The sequence below is a fragment of the Homalodisca vitripennis genome, chromosome 3 (genome assembly GCF_021130785.1).
Source record: "Homalodisca vitripennis isolate AUS2020 chromosome 3, UT_GWSS_2.1, whole genome shotgun sequence".
In the NCBI taxonomy this organism is placed as follows: domain Eukaryota; kingdom Metazoa; phylum Arthropoda; class Insecta; order Hemiptera; family Cicadellidae; genus Homalodisca; species Homalodisca vitripennis.
In genome coordinates this window covers 34982170-35002500 of record NC_060209.1, presented here as the reverse complement: position 1 = coordinate 35002500, position 20331 = coordinate 34982170, and the positions used below count along the sequence as shown (strand labels likewise).

Genomic DNA, 20331 nt, shown 5'->3' with positions numbered 1-20331 from the left:
CATTCGTATTTCTTAGGATGCGTTCGCTACATTTCCTTAATATACCTAATACTAGCATCTGTTGAATTAAATATGTCTGATAGTTTCAAAAAGACTTCGTACAGTAACAAATTTATTTTAGGGAGAGATATGTGATTTGAAAACTTATGTATTTAGCGGCTAGTAAGTTTGTTCCAAATGTGTGTCACCATTTTATTCGCCTATCGGGTACATTCCAAATTATTTCACATAATTTTGTTAGTTGAATGTTGTTAAGAAAAACATGGGAACAATTTTCAACGTTAGAATAAATGTAACATAGATGTTTATTTTCATTTACGGTACTTTCATTCTCTGCGTTTGAGCATTTAGAGATTGAATTCAAAAACATCTTGCATTATCTGTGTCATGTAAAAATGCCTTTTCATAAATATTATTGGGATCAAATTTTGCTTGGAATGGAACTAGAGAAATTTCTGGTTATAGTATTACAATAATACTAAATTAATCATTGGGCACTACAGTTTCAACTATGTATACTTAATATAGCTTTTTAATTTTTAAACATCAATTTGATAACTAAAGAAAAACAAAATGTGCTAAATTATAAGAAAGATAAAACTACTAATGGTTTGTAGTTACTTATTAATTTCTTTAAGGTACATTAATTAACGTCTCAGTTACGCAATGAGCAATTAATCCTTCACTTGGGTGTTTCGAAATATGGTGATCACATCAGGGGTAAAAGTGATCGTAAGTTCCACGTGGAAATAGGGATATAATAAGAGTATGGCAACAATACTCATTCCTGTGGAGTCGGAACGCCACGATCACAAGTTCGATACGGTCCGTGTACTGATTGATGGAGAGCGAGATGGCGGTAGGGAAAAAGGAAATAATAATTTATAACGTATCTAGAAATCAAAACTAAAAACACGATCCGGCCAAATTATATCTGAAATCTAAATTATATAATCACATTTTTAAATCAGTTACTCCTTTTAGTTACAATATACAGTATTTTTAAATAGTGTATTATAATATCTTATTTAGGCTACAATAATTACGTTTAATGGCAATAATAATATTTTCGTTGATTTATTATGAATCACCAAGCTAAACGAAAGTTAAACGGTAATCGCTTAAAGGTACGAGACTGGCGAACTAAAATAAAATGATCTATACATAATAAACGACTAATTATTATAGATCTAAGTCTGCTGCACAATTAATAAATCTTAAATGAATTTAGTCTGTAGAAAAAAAATTAGTCTTATTACTTTAATTTAAAATAACCGAATAGAACCAACGATTAATTATGTAGAGGAAGTTTATGAATCAACTAATATTATTAGTCTTAGAAAATTAGGTTTTTCTTGTGTTTATTGTGTAACATAAAACTACTTTAACTAATAAAGTTCGAAATCATATGATAAGTGAAATCATTGTGATATCGAATGTATTCCTACGGATAAAATCATCGAACATTCGATAATAGCAATTCGAATATCGAGTGTAGGCCGACCCGGTATTAATGTCCACCGTCTAATTAAACTGGTTGCAGTTAAAATAACAGGAATTACTCTGGTATTTTTCATTCGGTTACTGCTACCACTATTTTTGTTGTTATGTTGTTAAGTGGAAGTTTACGCATTAAGGTTAAGTGGGGAATTTATTTCTTGGGAAATTGTAGCATTTTGTGATTAAGTGATATATTTTAGCAAGTAATGTGCATAAGGGAATTTAAATCATTATAAAAGTCGGTGTTCCTCTCCTTTGTTTGATAATGTATTAACTTTGACTTAAATGTTTGTCATAACAGTGAGGTTAGTTATAAGTTATGGTTAGTCTACATTGTTCCAGGGATAACGAAAAATATTTAATACAACTAAAAACTAGCACAAAATATCATATGAATATTTTTCATATAAACTTAAGTCTCTGGAGAAATTATAAACAACAAAGTAACAAATTTTATTTGAGGGTAGGCTATGTTGTGCACAGACAGAATACAAAAATTGAATAATTTTATCAGAGGCCTCTCACAAATGTGTTTTAGACTTAAAGGTGGAAAGTATGTAAACATTTTGAAATCCTGAAAATTAGAATTTAATTTAATTTTAAATCTTAGCGTAGAGAAGATAGAAATAGATTCGAAAAGACTTGTTCTCAAAGAATATTCCTTGGAGTAAAAGAGTATTAGTTGTATCAGTTATTTAAATAATAATTATTAAGAAATATATTCTGTTATTTAAACAGATGTATATTTGCGTCAAAAAATAATTTATTCATCAAAATCATAATAACCAAAATTGGGTTTCTGATTGGAAATGTTCTCTCATATTTACCTTTCAATATTTGATCCACCGGGTAGAGTACGACAAGCGGACCCGGTTTTTATATTGATTAGTATAATCATAGATACTAAATTCATATATCGAAGACGAGTCTATGAATTAAATCAACATATCAATGGTCATAAGAACAATCATATTTGAAATTTAAATAATAAATATAATACAAATAGTGGCAATATCATAAATGAAAAAGGAGCTATAACGATCAAACAAACAATTGGAACTGGAAAAAGGAAATACTCATGATTTATAACGAAATACTCGTAATAACAACATTATAAACATTTATAACAAAATATGCCCAATTATTTTTGTTTTCTTCTGGGTCGCAATGATTAAGACAAGATGTTGAAAGCATCCTCTCTAGAAAACCCTAATTCTCTTCTGTACAATTACTAACATACACACTTAACTTACATGCAAGCAGATCAGCCGATATGCCACTTTTTGAACTTTGTTTCACGGTCCTCCACAAGTATTCGACTGTGTTATTGTTTATAAAAGACTATTGTTTATAAAAGGTTTTCCTACATTATGTTAGTTTTTGCCTCTATTGCTTTTCATTTCTCGTGTTAATAACTCTTTACACTCTGACATGTCTTGTACTCTGGGGAACAAACCAAGTACTTGATGCCTGCCAATAAAAATATTCATCACAAGAGGGTAGCATTTAGATGTTTAAGTACTATAGTATCAGGCTGACGTATATAACGATAAGGAGTACAACAGACTGGTACTATAATGTAGTAAATAACTCTTTTATTATATGGTCACTACAATATTCTAGTCTAGTTTCTGATCTGACAAGAAAATACATTTTAATATTTACTATTAGTAGCATAAAGTTTTACTGACACAAATATTTTCAGATTACTAAAAAAAGGCCTATTGTTTCAAGTGAACATAAAAATTGTTCAAAATATGGTTTAGTTGAAGTAACACAATGGAAAATATTCGAATTTTTTGATAAATTAGGTGAGTTTCTAGAACAGATAGATCCTAATTATAATCAGTATTATTAGTGTTAATTAGTGTAAGGTGAAATAAGAAATAAATTAACTTGACCCAAAATATGTATTTGGTCACAAGTAAAGGTAAAGGTTCATAGTCAAACCCAACTACTCATTCCAATAATTATACTGATTCATAATCTGTATTAAGGATTCAATTATCACCTTCTCCAAGGTTATGTAGATTAAATACTATAGACACATTCAGCAATTAAATTAAATTCTAATGTACTGAGATATTTTGCCAGTTCAAGGTCTGAAATATTTTGAACTTGTTGAACACGTCTTATGATTAAGTGATAAATATACATGGTGTCTCTTTAATACGTTTGGATATAATTCAGGACATGATTGTTAGAGTGAAACTAATGAAAAATTGTTCTATAAAGTTTTGTGGTATGATATTTCTTTTACAGATATTGATCATTAGGCTTTTTTAAATCTCTACAATGGCTTAATTGATTGGGTTAAAATTAAGTATGTTATTCATCCCCATAAAAATCGCATTTAAATAATCACAATCAATCTCAAAAATTGGAAATTTTAATTCAATTTTGGACAAATAAATCTCTGTTTTGTGTTTTATATTCTTTATCCATTGATATCTTTAAATGCTATCAAACAAAGGTTACCAGTAAATAAAATTCTGCATGATTAATTGCTGAGAGTATTAGTCTATATCATATAATCATAAATCTGTTGTGGATGTTACCCTTTTGTATGAACGAGTAACGCATAACATTTTAATTAAATTAATTATGAGATGTAAATTACTTAGGAAATAAAACATGATGGATGGCTGGTAAAAGTAGTATTTTAGGACAAGCCTTTACAGGAAAACTGTCCTACATATTTATCCAAACATACATGACTTGAATTATAGATTCAAGATTCAAGATATTTATATTGTCATTAAGCACAATACATACCTTATGCCAATAGACAAAGTCAACATATTATATAGCCTACTTTAATCTAATCTTTAATCTAGGCACAGTTATAGGACAAAATACAGTATTGCCAGCTAGAACTAAATAACAATAATATAAATGTGAATAAAAACAATAAAAATTACAATTAAATAATTTAAAAATCTATACAATATGTGCTAACAATCCTAATCTTAAATTAACAATGGATTAAAAACTTAATGAGCTAATATCACAGGCTAGGTAAATCTTCAACAGTGTAAAAAGCTTTATTTTTCAGCCACTTTGCAATGGTAACTTTAAAATTATTAAGTGTAACATTCCATGCTTTCTCTGGTAATTTATTAAATAATTTTATACTGAAAAATATCTGGCTGTTTTTGGTCTTTTCGAGTCTGACTGGGGGTAGATCGAGTAAATACTTTTTTTCTTGTGCAGTGTGTATGAACATCTTGTCTATTTATGAAACTATTCAAATTTTCTTTTTACATCAAGTAATGAGCAGTAGATGTATAAACTTGGCAAGGTCATAATTTGAAGTTCTTTGAAAAAAAGGTGAACAAGATTCTTGTTTTTAGAAACATTTTTTTAAAATCCTAATAGCTTTTTTTTTTGCCATAAAAATATTTTTTTGGCACTGGAACTGTTTCCCCCCAAAGAGTCACACCATACCTCAAGTGTGAGTGGAAAAATGCATAATAAGCAGTTTATCAACATCTCCTGAGTAACAGTATTCCTTAGTTTACATAATAGGTATATAACTCTAGATAGTTTAGTACATAAAATAATTAACATGATGTTGCCAGCTTAATTTACTATCTAGGATAACACCCAATAACTTAACAGAATCATTACTGTATTTAGTATTAATTGTGTAGAGATAATGTTAAATATTCATTTTATTATGATTCACTGCCAACCGCCATTTGCTTTAAAAAACCATTCTAGAGCTAATTTAAATGAACATTCTTGATCAGATTTTTAAGGTTTGTGAGTCTTTATTACAGTTTAAAAAGAGTAGTATCATCCGCGTACAAAACAGAATTACAAGGTAGGCTAGATGAAAAATCATTGATTGCAACAATAAACAGAAAAGGTTCCCAAAACAGAGCCTTGCGGAACTCCCAATTTCACTGTTCTGAAATTGGACTTGGTTCTCCCCTTGGACAACCATCTGTTTCCTGTCAGATAAAATAAGATGACAATAATTGTAATGCTTTATGTTTTTATGCCATAACTAAAACAACTTTTTTAACAACAACTCATGATTAATAACAGTCAAACGCTTTACTTAAAATCTATCAATGTTGCAGATGATATAATCTTTTTCTCAAAATTATTTAAAATGTTTTCCACAATTTTTCCTATTGCTTTCACAGTGTTTGATTTTTTTTATAAATCCATATTGTTCTTTACAGAGCAAATTGTTTTGAGAAAAGAAATCATAACAATTGGTCTTTTAAACAACAACACTCAAAAATCTTTACTCAGTATGGGAACCAAAGAAATGGGACGGTAACTAGCAGGATCAGCCTTGCTGCCCTTCTTATATACTGGTACTACTTTGGAACATTTCAGTGCTTAGGAAAAATCCCCTCAGATAACATCCAGTTGAATAGAAATGTCAATGGTTTTTACTATGTAGGGTATAATATCCTTGATGATTTTCTTAGAGAACCCAAAATAATCCTTCGATTTTTTGATCCACTCAACTTAGATACATATTTTATAATTTCAAATTCAGTTATTACATTTAATTGGAATGTTTTTTACTAGCAGCATTATTAAATCTAGATAAATAATTACTCAAAAGCTCAATAGCAGTGTCAAAATTATTTTGCTTCAAATGTGTAAGTACTAACTATATTTATATAAAATAATCATTAAAGTCATCAGGCTTTATTAATTCTTCAACGCTTTCTTTCTTACAATGAATTTCCTTTTTTTATTATACTCCAAGCAGCTTTACATTTATTTGGAAGCTCTCATAATATATCTGTCAGTGGCTAATCGTTTTTCTTCCTTAATTCTATTTTTATATACATCTTTTTTATTTCTATATACATTTTTTTGTGTTCAGCTTCATTTTCTGTGCCCTTACTTATCTTGAATCTATCATAAAACACTGTTACTGTATTTCTAAGTTTATATAGTTCAGGTGTAAACCAGTCAACCTTTGGTCTATTTCTACTTTTGATTTTGACATCTTTAACAGGACAGCATTCTTTAAGTGAACTTGTTAATATTTGTATAAAAAAATCAAAAGCATCGTCAACAGTTTGAAAAAAAAGTAAGCTGCCACCAGTCAGTCTGATTCAGTCTATGTTTTCAAACCTTCAATGGCACCAAAAGACAGATCTCTCACTTTTCTTTTAAGAATAATTTTTGTCTGGTACTGTATTTGAAAAATGCAACTCATAAAACTCTGTGTATATACCAGCATGATCAGATACATTTGGTTCGGTAACTTGACAATTTTACTTTGTTTTTGCTTAAATTACTTACAACATTGTCAAGACAAGCATCTTCTCTAGTTGTATCAAAATTATGACAATACATATTAAATGATCTTAATAAATTCAAAAAAGTAAATTTTTTCAGAAGAATCTTTTCTTACATCTACATTAAAATCACCTGTTAGTATCACAGTTGCAAAATTTTTATTTAAAAATATCATTAAAGACTCCAAATAGTCAAAGAAACTAAAAAATATATACTCTTTGGAGTACGGTAGATGGTAACTATAACAACATCAATCTCCTTTAAATATATAGCTGTTGCTTCCAAAACAAAGACAACACAAAAATTACTAATATCTAACAGTTTTATATTGGATTTTTGGACTTTACAAAGATTGAGCTGCCGCCCCTACAGAGTGGTTTTCTCTCTACAGTAAATACTTGCTAATTGATAACCATTTGGTATATACAAATCAGATTCTTCATAAAATAACCAGTGTTCATTAAGAGTTAGGGATATCACAGTCATAGCTATCTAAAAATAAGTCTAAAACATCTACCTTATTTTTTATAGATTGAATGTTAAGATGAAAAAGAGTTAGGGGTTTGGATGAGTGCTGTCTGTTTGTTCTTCTATTCGATGACCGTGAAGAGGAGGCTGCACATTTCCCGTCAAGGTTTCGACAGTAGGTTGTAACATGTCTTCCCGTACTGGGTTCTCCTGCGCTGCTCGGGTCCATGGCCGAAGGAGGTCGATTGCTGTAACTTTTCACGGCCTCATCAATTTTACCAGCCAGCCAGTCCTTACCTTTGGCATTGAAATGCATACCGTGCTTCATGTGCATGTCCTTTGTAAGCAACACTTGCTTCCACCAAAGACACATTGCCAAAACCATTGCTCAGTTCTTTAGCACTAAATTGGTTTTTTCTTGTTTCCTTATTCACACAAGACCACTCAGCGAGATCGTACCTATTTGGTAGATCAACGAGAATTACCTTTTTTTCTTTCACACTTTCTTTCTAATGTATTTGTTATGTTTGTTAATTAAAACCTCCGCTTCGTTCCGTGCCACATCATTTGTTCCACACATAATAACTAGAAAATCTTCTTTGGAAACCACTTCACCATTGATATTGTCCATGTTTAAAATTTGTTCAGCTCGGCCACCTGGTCTTACACAAAGCCAACAGAATTTAGAGAGTGTTTTGTTATTTAAGTGCCATGCAAGATCCTTACCATGGCTATCAGAACAAATTAATATTTTCCCTTTTGGTTCTAGGTCTTCTACATAGCCCACTTCATCATTATCATCATTGTCTTGACGTAAAACATCATAAATATTATTTGAGAAAATATTTTTTTCTGTAATTTCGACCTTTGTTTTTTTCTTATATTTTTCTTGGGGGTTTGTTTTTCTTACATTTAGGAAAATGCCTGTTCACTCAGGGTCTTAGTTGAAGTTTTCTCATGGGAATTACTTAGTCTGGCAGAAAGAATGTGGTTTGATGGAAGGCTAAGTCTATTTGACGAAAGTTTCTTTTTTACAACTGTAGCATATGTTTCCTCAGATTTTTTCTCAGAATTCCACAATTTTATTTTCAAGTTTAACTATTTCCTCTACTTTCAGCAACAAGAGATGTTCCAACTGAACTTTTTTCATCTTTGTATTTCTGTATTTCTTCTTGGGCTTTAATGAGGTCTTCGTGTAGAGATTTAATAAGGAGGTCAGAATGTTGTAGTTGTTGTTCCAGTAATTCATTTACATCTTTCATGTTCATGTCCAAAAATTTTCATCTTCATTACACTCACCACAGCTCCACTTTACTTTTGAACTCTTTTATTTCCCCATAGTCCTCAGCTGTAAGCTCGGTACACTTAAGATGAAAACCATTTTGCACATTTGTCTTTGCATAAAACAGCTTTCACATTTTTTGTAAGATTTTTTAAGCAAACTCCACATGAATGCTTTATTTGTTTACTTTTCATCCTTTAAATTTAAATAAAACAGAGCAAACAAAGTTTAGGTAAAATAAATAAATAAATAAAATAATAATAAGTAAAGCTACTTTAATACAATTATTCAACTGAGAAAAGAATAACAAATTAAATAAAGAGTGCAAGAAGTTCAGGCACTGGGAGGGATTTTGAACCATGTACCCAGTGCTTGACAGTTCACTACTCTAACCACTGAGCTATCTCAGACATACAATCACAAGTCAGATAGAACTTAATAGCTGGTTTACATGAGCTATTATATTTATACTTTTCAGAGACACTGTGTATTATTGACCTTTTTAACATGTTAAAATCTTAAACTATTTGCTACACCAACACAGTGAGATGAATAAAGGGATTTCAACAAAACACTTTTCCACTTGTCTATTGACAAGTAAATTTCACAGATGTAATGGTGTCAATAGAATATACCATTACATATCTTAATGATACTGTAAATAAAGAGATTCTAATTCTGACTTGTTTATAAATTTCCATTAAAGTGATCATCACCACCTGAGCTATTATGGTTAAAATCTTGATGCGATTAAAAGTACGGTTTTGATTTAATTAAGCCTACAGTGTTTTAGTTTTTAAAGGTTTTATGACTATTGTGTATTAGGACTAAAGTGTTATAAACACTTTTAATTCTGGCTTCTGAATCATCAGGATTTGAACAATTCAGCCTGACTGGTCACTCTAGTGTTAATTTTGAGTCTAATAAAATTACAAGACTATTGAATTAATCAAGTAATTCAGCTTTGATAAATAATTAAACCATACAGGAGTACAATATATTGATTGTATTCTTTATTAATGATATTTGTAAATCAAATGTTTAAAGCAAAATTTCTCTATAAACTGTACTCGTACTATTGTTCAGTGATTAAATACAATTTCAGAATAATTTTCTAAATGTCAATTAACCTAAATTAAATAAAGAAAATTTAAGGATTTTGAGCAACTGACTTAAGTTTGAAACAATGTGTGGTTAAGGGTGTTTGATTCCTCCCAAAAAGTGTTTCAAGTTAAAGACAGTTTCAATGATTTCATTGAGAATGCTGGAATATGTTTTTGTACTTACATAATTTAAATGTATACTTAAGATCTAAATCTTAAACAGTAACCCAGTGTGGTGGAAAACAGTGTTTAGAATTGTTGTGTTAAAATAATTATATTATGAATCAAAATCACATTTCAAGATTTGATATGTCATTCATTTGGGAATATTTTAATGGAAACTATAAAAATAAAAACATGAGTAGGCTAGACCTAGATCAACAATAATGATCTTTGAATTTTGAATTTTGAACCAGTGTCAAATCTAAGGGCATGTGTGATTAGGGGAATGTCCATACACGCATTGTTCACATTTCATTTTCAAAGTAATCATCATAATGTATCTTCAGAAAATAATTAAACAGTACACCTATTTGTAAACAGTATTTTAGTTTAACTTAATGATTTAAATAAAAAAAATTTGTAAATAAAAATTAATAAGTTAAGCACACAAAATACTATTTAATCATTGAAAGAACAATGAGTCACAATTTTATAGTTACAAAGTCAAATTGTATAGCACTTTATCTGCCCGAAAAAGCCTGTGATAACAGTTTATGTATGACATTGTTTCCGTTTTCTGGCTCGAAATCACACTCAATATTTGTAAGCATATAAAGTGAGTACACAATCAGTTCTGCATCATGGAAATTATGTTTGCATTAAAGAGACTAGAGCAGCCGGCACCAAAATAGTCCTAAACATATGAGGCGGTGTTGCCATATTGCTGCTGACCACCAGCTGTTTCCGCTGACATGGCTATGTCATATACCGTCTGTTTGATTTATATGTTGTCTGCAAAACATGAATGAAAACAAAAACATTGACATGCTGATAATGTTTGTTTATTGCAAAATATATTGAGACCTACTAATAATTTTCCAAACACATAAAACTGGCAACAATGTTTGGTGCAAGGTGTAGAGGGAGATTCAAACACATGAGCCACCATCAGACTGTTTCCATGGGGCTGCTTTAGCAATTTCCATTGACTATACTGTATTCATAATGAAGTTCACTTTGTTCATTATCTTTTTTAAATTTAACAAAGAGCTGAAATAATGAGGGTCAAACTGGTGTAAGTCGACTTTATAACCAAACAAGCTTCAAATAATTATGTTACTTTATTCATATGAAGTGATCTCTAGAATTTTACTTTATATTTGAGTTTATACCTTCTTTACAATAATAATCCTGGAGATTGTATCTGTCACCGATTGTCAATATTGTAAGAAATCAGAATCAGAATCAGAATTTTTATTGCCGTTACAAATGTGGTATGCATGGCATCGTCATCTCATACAAAACAAATTGTATTATAAAAGTAAAATATTCATAACTAGACTATGTTAGCTTCAATATGATCTATAACTTCATCTAAACTGTATGCTGCTAGATTTACTAAGATATTTTTTAAGCATTCTTAAACCTAATAAAATCTAGACATTTAATATGATTTGGTAACATGTTATAAATTTTAATACCTATCTCTACAAAACTATTTTTGGTACACTGGTAGGTACAGTAGTTTACTCTAAGATTAGAACAATTTCTAGTAAAGTAATTATGTATAGAGCTATTTACTGTTATTGTCTGCAAGTTATTTTTAACATACAGTAATACATCCAGAACAAATATAGAAGGCACAGTCAACACCTCTAATTGTCCTAAACAAAGGTTTGCAATGGGTTCTATTGTTTACATTACACATTATCCTAATAGCTCTCTTCTGCAATATCAAAAGTCTTTTGGTGTTAGGATCATTGCCCCATACAATAACTCCATAGGACAAATGACTCTGGATGTGTGCATAGTATACTGCAGTTAATGTTTCAATATTTACAATTAATCTCAATCTTAACAACATAAAAATGCCTTTTGCTAATTTTTTACATAAAACTTCTATATGTCTGTTCCATTTCAGATTCTCTTGGAGGTGAACACCTAGAAACTTTACATTATCATGGTTAGGTTTATGTTGCAAACTAAAATTAATCTCCTGAGTTTTCTCATGGTTTACACAGAGGACGTTCGCCGCACACCCAATCATTCACAATTGAGTTAGCGACTAATAGAGAATCATTTACTACATTAAGATTTTTACCATTCAGTAAGATTGCTAGGTCGTCCTGCAAACATGTATGATCTTGTCACATTGTTATTTATGGAGGCTGGCAGGTCATTTACATAAATTATAAATAATACAGGTCCCAAAATGGATCCTTGTGGAACCCCTGCTGTAACTGCATTGTATTGAGAAGAGCTTCCATTAAAAGCAACCATTTGATATCTCTCTTTGAGATATGATTTAAAAAATTGTAAAGACAGATCATCAAAACCATAATACTTAAGTTTATCTAACAAAATTTCATGATTTACCGTGTCGAAGGCTTTAGACATGTCGAAGAACTTGCCTATGACCACTTTTTTATCATCTACACCATAAATACAGTTCTTCATAAATTTTACAATAGCATTTAGTGTTCCTCTCTTAGGCCTAAAACCAAACTGACTATCTGATAACAATAGGTTACTTTCAAAATACTGAATTACTTGCCTATTTATTATTACCTCAAACACTTTTGAAAACAATTGGAATTATCGAGACAGGTCTAAAACTCTTATGTTCTTTCCGTGAACCCTTTTTATACAGTGGTATAACCTTTGCCAGCTTAAGGCACCTTGGAAATGTACCATTATTATACAAAGATTCAAGAGATAGGCTAGAGCTTCGGCAATAAAAGGTGCAGCAAGTTTCAACAGCTCAGAATTAAAACCATACACATCCAGACATGAACTATTACTTAACAAATTAATAGCATCATACATCTATTCAACCTTTACTTCAGTAATACTAAATTCACAGTTAGACACATTACAACTTAACTTACTTAAATAGTATGACATAGACTGACTAGAAAAAGGCACATTAGCAATGAGATCATTTACACTATTCACAAAAAAGTTATTGAAATCACAAGCTGTTAGACTACTTCCAACTTCTGTACTTTTAGATCTATCACTATTACTTATATTTGTTCATTAATAATAGACCACATAATTTTAGGTTTATTTTTAGCAGATGACACCCTCTCACAATTAAAACGCAGCTTACAACTTCTAACATCGCTTTTATATTTCTTCTTTAATTTCATATAACATTCTTTAAAGTAGGTTATGCCTGTAGACTTATACTGAGCATACATATATAAACAACTTTCCTTAAGTTCTTTGTGGGTCTGTATTATACCAAGAGGGAAGTTTACAATAATCCCTAACAGCTGGTACATACTTAATAGGAAAAGCAATATTCACAATGTTCATAAATTTATTTAAAAAATAGTCAAATTTATCATCTATGCTATTTAACTCATACAGAAGCAACCAGTTAATTTTACTAATTAGAGTGACAAAATACAATGAATTGATATAATCAATTGTTTTGACAATTTTAAAATCTTTTTTGCTTAGAACTATTTACATTGGTTAGCCTACTATTTACATGACTGGTAACGTTATCTTTCCTTGGTAACAATTTGCATTTTAGAACAATCGCATGATGGTCTGACATAACCATAGGCTCCACTGCAGCATTCTCAATTCTGTCAAAATGTACAGTAGTGGCAATGTTGTCAATACATGATCCGCCATCCACAAAATTCGTACTAGGCCTAGTTACATCAGAAATGGTTTGTCCAAAGGTTAAAACCTAAAAGTAAATCTAAAGACATATTAAGTTGTTTACCACATAAAGTGCTTTAGGTTATGATCTCATGATTTTGCAGGTCTTATTTTTATTGTAAACCCTTTTACAAACCAAGGACAACAATACTGGGTGGAGCAATGTCTGCAAGAGTATACAAAAAAACCCAACAAGCTCAATATAGATCCCTTCAAAGAACTGCAACCTGGAGAAGAGTTATGGGAAACAGCACAGAAGCAAGTATACAAACACTATATTGCTTATATTGTATAATACTCTTGTAAGAATATGTAATAGATTATATTTTTCAAGTTTTTAAAAATAAAAAAAATTATCGTGTCGGCATTTTATTTAGCTTATAGTTTCAGTTACAATTGAAATGAGATGAAACAATTAACAATTGTACTCCTTATCTGTGATGGTTCTGATTTCACATGAACTTATAGGTATTTTTCTCTAACAACCAGTAAATCAATTAATACAAAATAGGTACATTATATTTTTAATACAAAAATTTACGATTAAAAAGCTATCTTTTTTATACTTATATACTGAGCCGTTATGATTATTATCTTCAAGAGATTACAGATTATTCTGTTATCAATATAAAACAGTCATGTTTGTGAGGAAATAATTTGTGTTTACAGGAAGGATGGACTCTTGAAGAAACTTCGATGGGCAACACTTGGTTACCACCACAATTGGGATACAAAGGTAATAAACACTGTAATATAAATAAAAACTAAGCTTTATTATCAGATATAAGCTTCAAATTAAAATATTGTTGTAATACTTGCACAATATTACTGGTATATAAAATAGCTAGCCTCTGAAGAATTCCAATTACTGATATCGATTTAACTTAAAATCATCAATAAACAAACTTGATGTGTGGATAATCGCCAAGATCAATTTGTACAAAACAAAGGCTGAGAAAATCCACTAAGAAATGCTAATATTGGGGCTTAGTTTTGTTAGAAAACTGATGCATTGATTATAAACAGAGCGGTTCTAGTAACAACATTTTCAATTAGTTTAGTAAGAGACCTAAAAAATTTCATTTTAGAACTTTTTGAAAATACTGAATATAGGTACCTTTCAAAATCAACCTTGAATCCAATATTGCAACCTTACTCCATTTCCAAATATAGAGCAATAAATTTTCTGGATCGGACATAGTGTGAAGATTTTTTCTACAGAACATTACTCAAGGAACTGACTCCGATTTTTTCGGCTTTTATGTAAATGATCTTATTCTGAGTTTTTGGCAGGAATACAGTGAGAAAGCTCGAGATGAGTTCCCTCCTGATCTAGCGGAGCTCAGTAGACTTATAGTCCAGGCCATCGGAGACCGTGCTGGTGACTCGTACAGAGCTGAAGCTGCCATCATCAACTTCTATCACCTGGACTCTACGCTGTCTGGCCACAAAGACGTGTCAGAACCTAACATGACCTCACCTCTCCTCTCTGTCAGGTTAGAGCATGCAACAGGTTACACTCCTAGTTGATAAAGGTTATCTCCTCAGCCCCAAGGACAATAGAGAACAGGAGCCCTTAAATCTGATTGGTTTTTGCAAAAGCCTCGGACTTTGAGGGCACAAAATTAAAGCAAGGGAGGTGCAAAGGTCCTTTTAGGACTAAGCGCGGGGACAAACTGTCCTTTTCCCTCAGAAAGGAAAAAAAAAAGTTGATAAAGGTACTTTGTAGATGAACATGTGGTTCCAAATCACCCTCCAAATTGGAGGCTTTCCTAACTAAATGACCCTCTTGAAACAGTTCTAACAGATCAATATGATTCAAATTTAAATTTCAAATAATTTGTGGCAAGATCGTTAAGCGGACATTACAAACAGCTGATTATTACATGTAAGACTAAAATAATGAAAAGATAAATCAACTTTATACCGGAATCAATTTGAGATATTTAATTGTAATAATCACTAAAGAAATTTAAAAATCTATTGGCAATATTAACGAACATCAAGGTAAAACATATTAGTTTGGGTGAAAGGCACACAACTTCCGGGGTGTTGACCACCCCAGCGGATGGTAGCGGATTGCCAGCCTTTTTGCTTGATTGGTTACAGAGAAAAGATGTGTGTTAGTGGTCCTCATACTAGAGAGAGCACATGTTTAAAAAAAAATTGATTATGATTAAACTTGTGAATTGCCAATTGGAAATTATATAATGTAGTGAGAGTAACATTTGAATATACTTGATTTTAATAATTGTGTTGTGAAAGAACAAGTGTTGCACGGATCATCAAAGTCAGATGTTCAAGTAAATTAAATTAATGAATGGAATTACATTGAAATACATAAAATAAATTTATATAAGTGAAACACAAGGAAATTTATTTCTTTAAAAATAATCTGAGTGGTGAGTATACCATGTTTTTTACTGACTGAGCTAGACCTTCATTGGAATCACTTCACAATCAAGATATCTACTCATCACATACAATTCTACACAAAATTTAAAAAATTACATGCAGTCAACATAAGCTATTAACTAAATTCAATGACATTTATTTTTCAACATATGCAATGACCACATGTATCAGTGAACATAACCTCACTTTGAAAACCGAAACTACGTCACTTGACCATGTGAGGAAAATAATTAACATAATTCAACACCTTCATCTTTACCTTTACAACAATTATTAACCCCATCGATATTCTGAACTTACTCATAGTACAATTAATGTGAAAAAATAGAACAATCGCTCACATTTCAATAGTCAACAAGGATTTCTTAAAAAAAAATTATTGTAGTATAATATATACATGATATTTTTTATCATGGTGTAATGAAAACATGTTTTCTTAATCTGTTCAGCTGTACATCATTTTAGTTGTACTACTGTTCTTGATCACCACATGTGAACTTTAAGTAAGTAAGTTATTGGGTTTAGCTCCAGTTCACCTTCCTCTTAGTGCCCTGGAAGCTGATTCTGTCACAGACTTGACTCATAGAATATAGAATCATGTTTTTCTGAAGAGATTTTTTTTTAAAGTTGGTGACAAAGTTCAAAATTGACTCTTTACACCATTTAGTCATCAGAGACAGACGCCTAAACTACAAAATATAAAAATATAGTGTAATCTAGGTGAAGAGGCATTCTCATTGACTCAACAGATGCAAAATATTGAAGTTCTTATACTACTTATTAAAAGCACTTATGATGCTGATTTCGATATTTGTTACAACATTTTTCAAACATACATCAGGTACATGTTATTTCAGTGTTGATGGTCAAGAGGATCAGATGTTAATCTCTTTTTTGATCATGTTTTACATGTGTAGGAGTATTTCTGGTTCTGATCAGTTATATTTGTGAGTCTACAATCAAGTAAACACAAATACATAGGTCTTGGAAACCTACTTTGGTCTAAAAGCATTTACTTCTAGCCTTTGCCATTAACATTGAACTGATATTACGTTACTTAAATCATCCCGTCACCAGTTCTTCTCGATTCTGCTTTTGTGTGTTCTTGTATGTTATTTTTGCTTATATACTTCAACCATACTAAATGTATATAGGGAAATGTTTGCCGTTGGAATAAAAAAACTATTGAAATATAACCAAAACCACTTTTGTATGTTGCAGCTTTGGTCAGAGTGCAATATTCCTAGTGGGAGGGGACAGCCTCGATGACCCTGTAAAGGCCATGTTCCTGCACAGTGGAGACATAGTGGTGATGTCGGGACCAGCGAGATGCTACTACCATGGGATCCCTCGGATTGTTCCCACCCACCCAGAGGACAGGCCTTGGGTGGGGGGAGGCTGGGAGCTTACTGCAGCTGGGAGTTATCTGGACACTTCTCGGATAAACATGAATGTCAGACAAGTCCTTCTACCTGGAGAGGAGTCAATAAAAAGATAAAACAATATGATTGTGGTTTTTATTACCTATAACAGAATATTAATGTATGCATTTAAATTTCATAAATCAATCGGTTTGTTTAGTTTTTGTTTTTAGTATTTTTGAATTGTATAAAAAATCCCATTGCAGATATTTATTGTTTCTAATATTGCCTTCCAATAATTAAAATAATGTCTGATAGAATCTGGTAGTGTATTTTTAGGAACACAACTCTGTAAATTTTAACAACAATCGTGATTTAGTTAAAAACTATAAACTTCTTAAACTACCAATAAGGATCATACTATGTTCAAGTCTGAACAACACTTAGTTGAGCTTATATATTTTTTTGAAGCCCTACTTATATTTGTTTTAGATGTACATGAACATATTACGTAATTGTATAGCAATTATACATTTAAAACCAAAATTTACTTATATTTTAAAGTTAAGTTCGAGTTAAGATGTGAGTGGTGTGGTGCTATGCTCCAATTTTGACATCGTGCTGTGGCATAAATAATTAGCATCCGCTATAGCGCATGCTCAAATAACTCAATCTGCAATTGGTATTCTTGAAAAGTACACAAAGTAATTGTATCAGGCAATAGCCTGTAATTCTTCTAACATGTTGAAATTGTAATTGAGTTCCAACAAAAAGCCTTATTAAGTGTTGCTGTTTTGAATATTGTGTTTCCATATTTACTGGAGCTATAAATTCTATTAATTACTACATAAAAAATTTAAATTTTCGCAAGAATTATGAACTGATTATACTAAACTGTATAAAATATAAAAGGTTGTGGGAGGGAATCTATTAGTAGCCATTTGAAAGATATTAATACTATACACAAATATATCAGTAGAGACTTAAAATAATAATTGGAATATACTTAAAATAAGAGATTGTTATGGAAAAGTAAAGATGACAGATCACATACATTTTACAATTTTGTTAATGAGTGATTGCAGTCTTTTTTTGAGTTAAAAAATGCATTGAAGATGTCTGTTAGGGGGCAAATTCTTAGTAATTCTTCGCAGTGCTTGAGTACTTTGTGGATATTTCATCAATTCTTACTGAGTCTTTTATTTACAGCTAATAATAATATTAATTGTTCTTACCTCCTCTTCAGATGTAGGTTTTAATGTGCTGAGTTCACTAATGTGAGTTGCATTGGAGAGTTAACGGGTTGTAGTGCTTTTATTAAGATCAATGGTGTTTCTTGCTATGTTGGCAAAAACTAACCCTTCAACTACTATATATGCGTTTTCGAACAGTTTTTCATTGATAAACAGTTTAGATTTGTGGTGACGTGTATTGTTTTTTTGATTTGACACTATTTATCGTTCCCCAGATTGATTTTTATTAATTTTAGAGTTAAAAATGTTATTATCAGTAACTTGGCTTCTTAAAGTTTTCAGTAGTTAGTCACAGGTGTTTTTAAGTCCAACGTTTTTATTTTATCAGCAAGATTTCCTATAGTTTCAAACTGGTTAAGGCTAGCTAGGCATTAGTTTTTGAGCATTTGTCCTTAGCGATCTGGAGGTTACTAATTTGGCCAAAAATTATTTTTCACTCAGCTTGGATGGAGTCTCAGGTGGTCTCACTGGGTCACGTGTAGTAGCTGGCCGTGTTCTGCATAACCATGTACGTCACTTTACTCGGATTTAAATGACAGTATTTGACCTTCAGTACTGCCATGACAGAAATTTAAATGATATTCTCAAATAATATACAAAGTTTATTACCTTCAAGGTTGAAACCTTATCAACCAGATGTGACCTGCAGAGCTGAGGGACAGAACATTGCCATAAATCAACGACTTGAGGCAGAGAACAGCTAAGGCCACCATTGTGGCCAGGCGAAGGCGATTTGAGAGGGCAATCATATAAATTTAATGCAGATCCCTAAGGGTTAATCTCCGGGTTTGAGAGTGAGTAGAATGGTATTACAGTCACCTTCCTCCAAGGTGGCTTCGGACCTTCTCTCATTAAACAGATCAATGTCTTCTAAGGTCACTGGTCTCATTACGGGGCATGGTCACCTGAAGAAGCATCTACACAGAGTTGGCATCCTTCAGGAGGATCCGCTCTGTGGAAGGTGTAATGAGCAGGAGGAGACTGCTGAGCACCTGCTCTTTGATTGCCCTGCAATAGCAAGAGAGCGGTTGCCATCTTTGGTAGCTTGGACAGGGGTGGTAAATTTTCCCAGAAGGACTTGATAGGTTGTTTTCGGCGGTTTGTTGAACTGCTGAAGTTGTAGACTGGTAGGCCTCATGGTGTTTCCGGGGTGCGCAAAAAGCCCTTGAGGCTTAAGTGCATGGCAGTAGGCCGCCCCAAGGGGGAAAAAAAGGGTTAATCCGTCTGAATCTGCAAAGTGTGTAGTCTTTTTGATCTGGGTGGTTTTGAGGGGGCATGCAGTATCCAGGGCAATTGTTACTCCTCTATGCACTGATTTAGGTGTTTTATTTCCTCTTAACTTGGTGACAGAGCGCATCTGAACAGTGTGATCAAAAAGCCCAGGGGCAGTGTGAAGAACAGTTATATCAAGTGCATCAAAGACCAAGTTTGAAGCAATCTGCTCTATAGATGATTTTGTTGTGAGAGTAATTTTTGTATCTGGTAAATTTACTCTTTGAATATTATGGTAGGCAAGCATTAATTTAATTTTGCTGTGTTTCTGTCTAGATGAAGTGTGCAACATTTATATATCCCATTATTAGATGTTAATTTGTTTTTACACAAACATGAAATAAACGTTCATTTTTGTCTTTATTGTTTACAAATGTATTTATTAATTGAATATTTGTACAATTATACATTTTGAAAAGTTAGTTTTTTAATTACATTCAAAATTATGAATCTCCCCTTAATTATTCTTTTCTTAGTCCAGATACCCTCCAATGATTCTTCCACAGAAATTGTATTAATTTCAAAAGTATTCGAATTCATTTTGAGGTATGTGAATACCC

General features: G+C 31.6%; 1 protein-coding gene across 1 annotated transcript; it reads left to right on the top strand.

Moving 5' to 3' along the window:
* Positions 1-1769: 1769 nt before the first annotated feature.
* Positions 1770-17390, top strand: LOC124356791 (nucleic acid dioxygenase ALKBH1; the record flags this gene model as incomplete). Its single annotated transcript, XM_046808000.1, has 6 exons — positions 1770-1805; positions 3206-3311; positions 13575-13728; positions 14140-14206; positions 14764-14966; positions 17107-17390. Coding segments are annotated over 6 exons (843 nt in total), but the record flags the coding sequence as incomplete, so codon positions are not given.
* Between the last annotated feature and the right edge of the window lie 2941 nt (positions 17391-20331).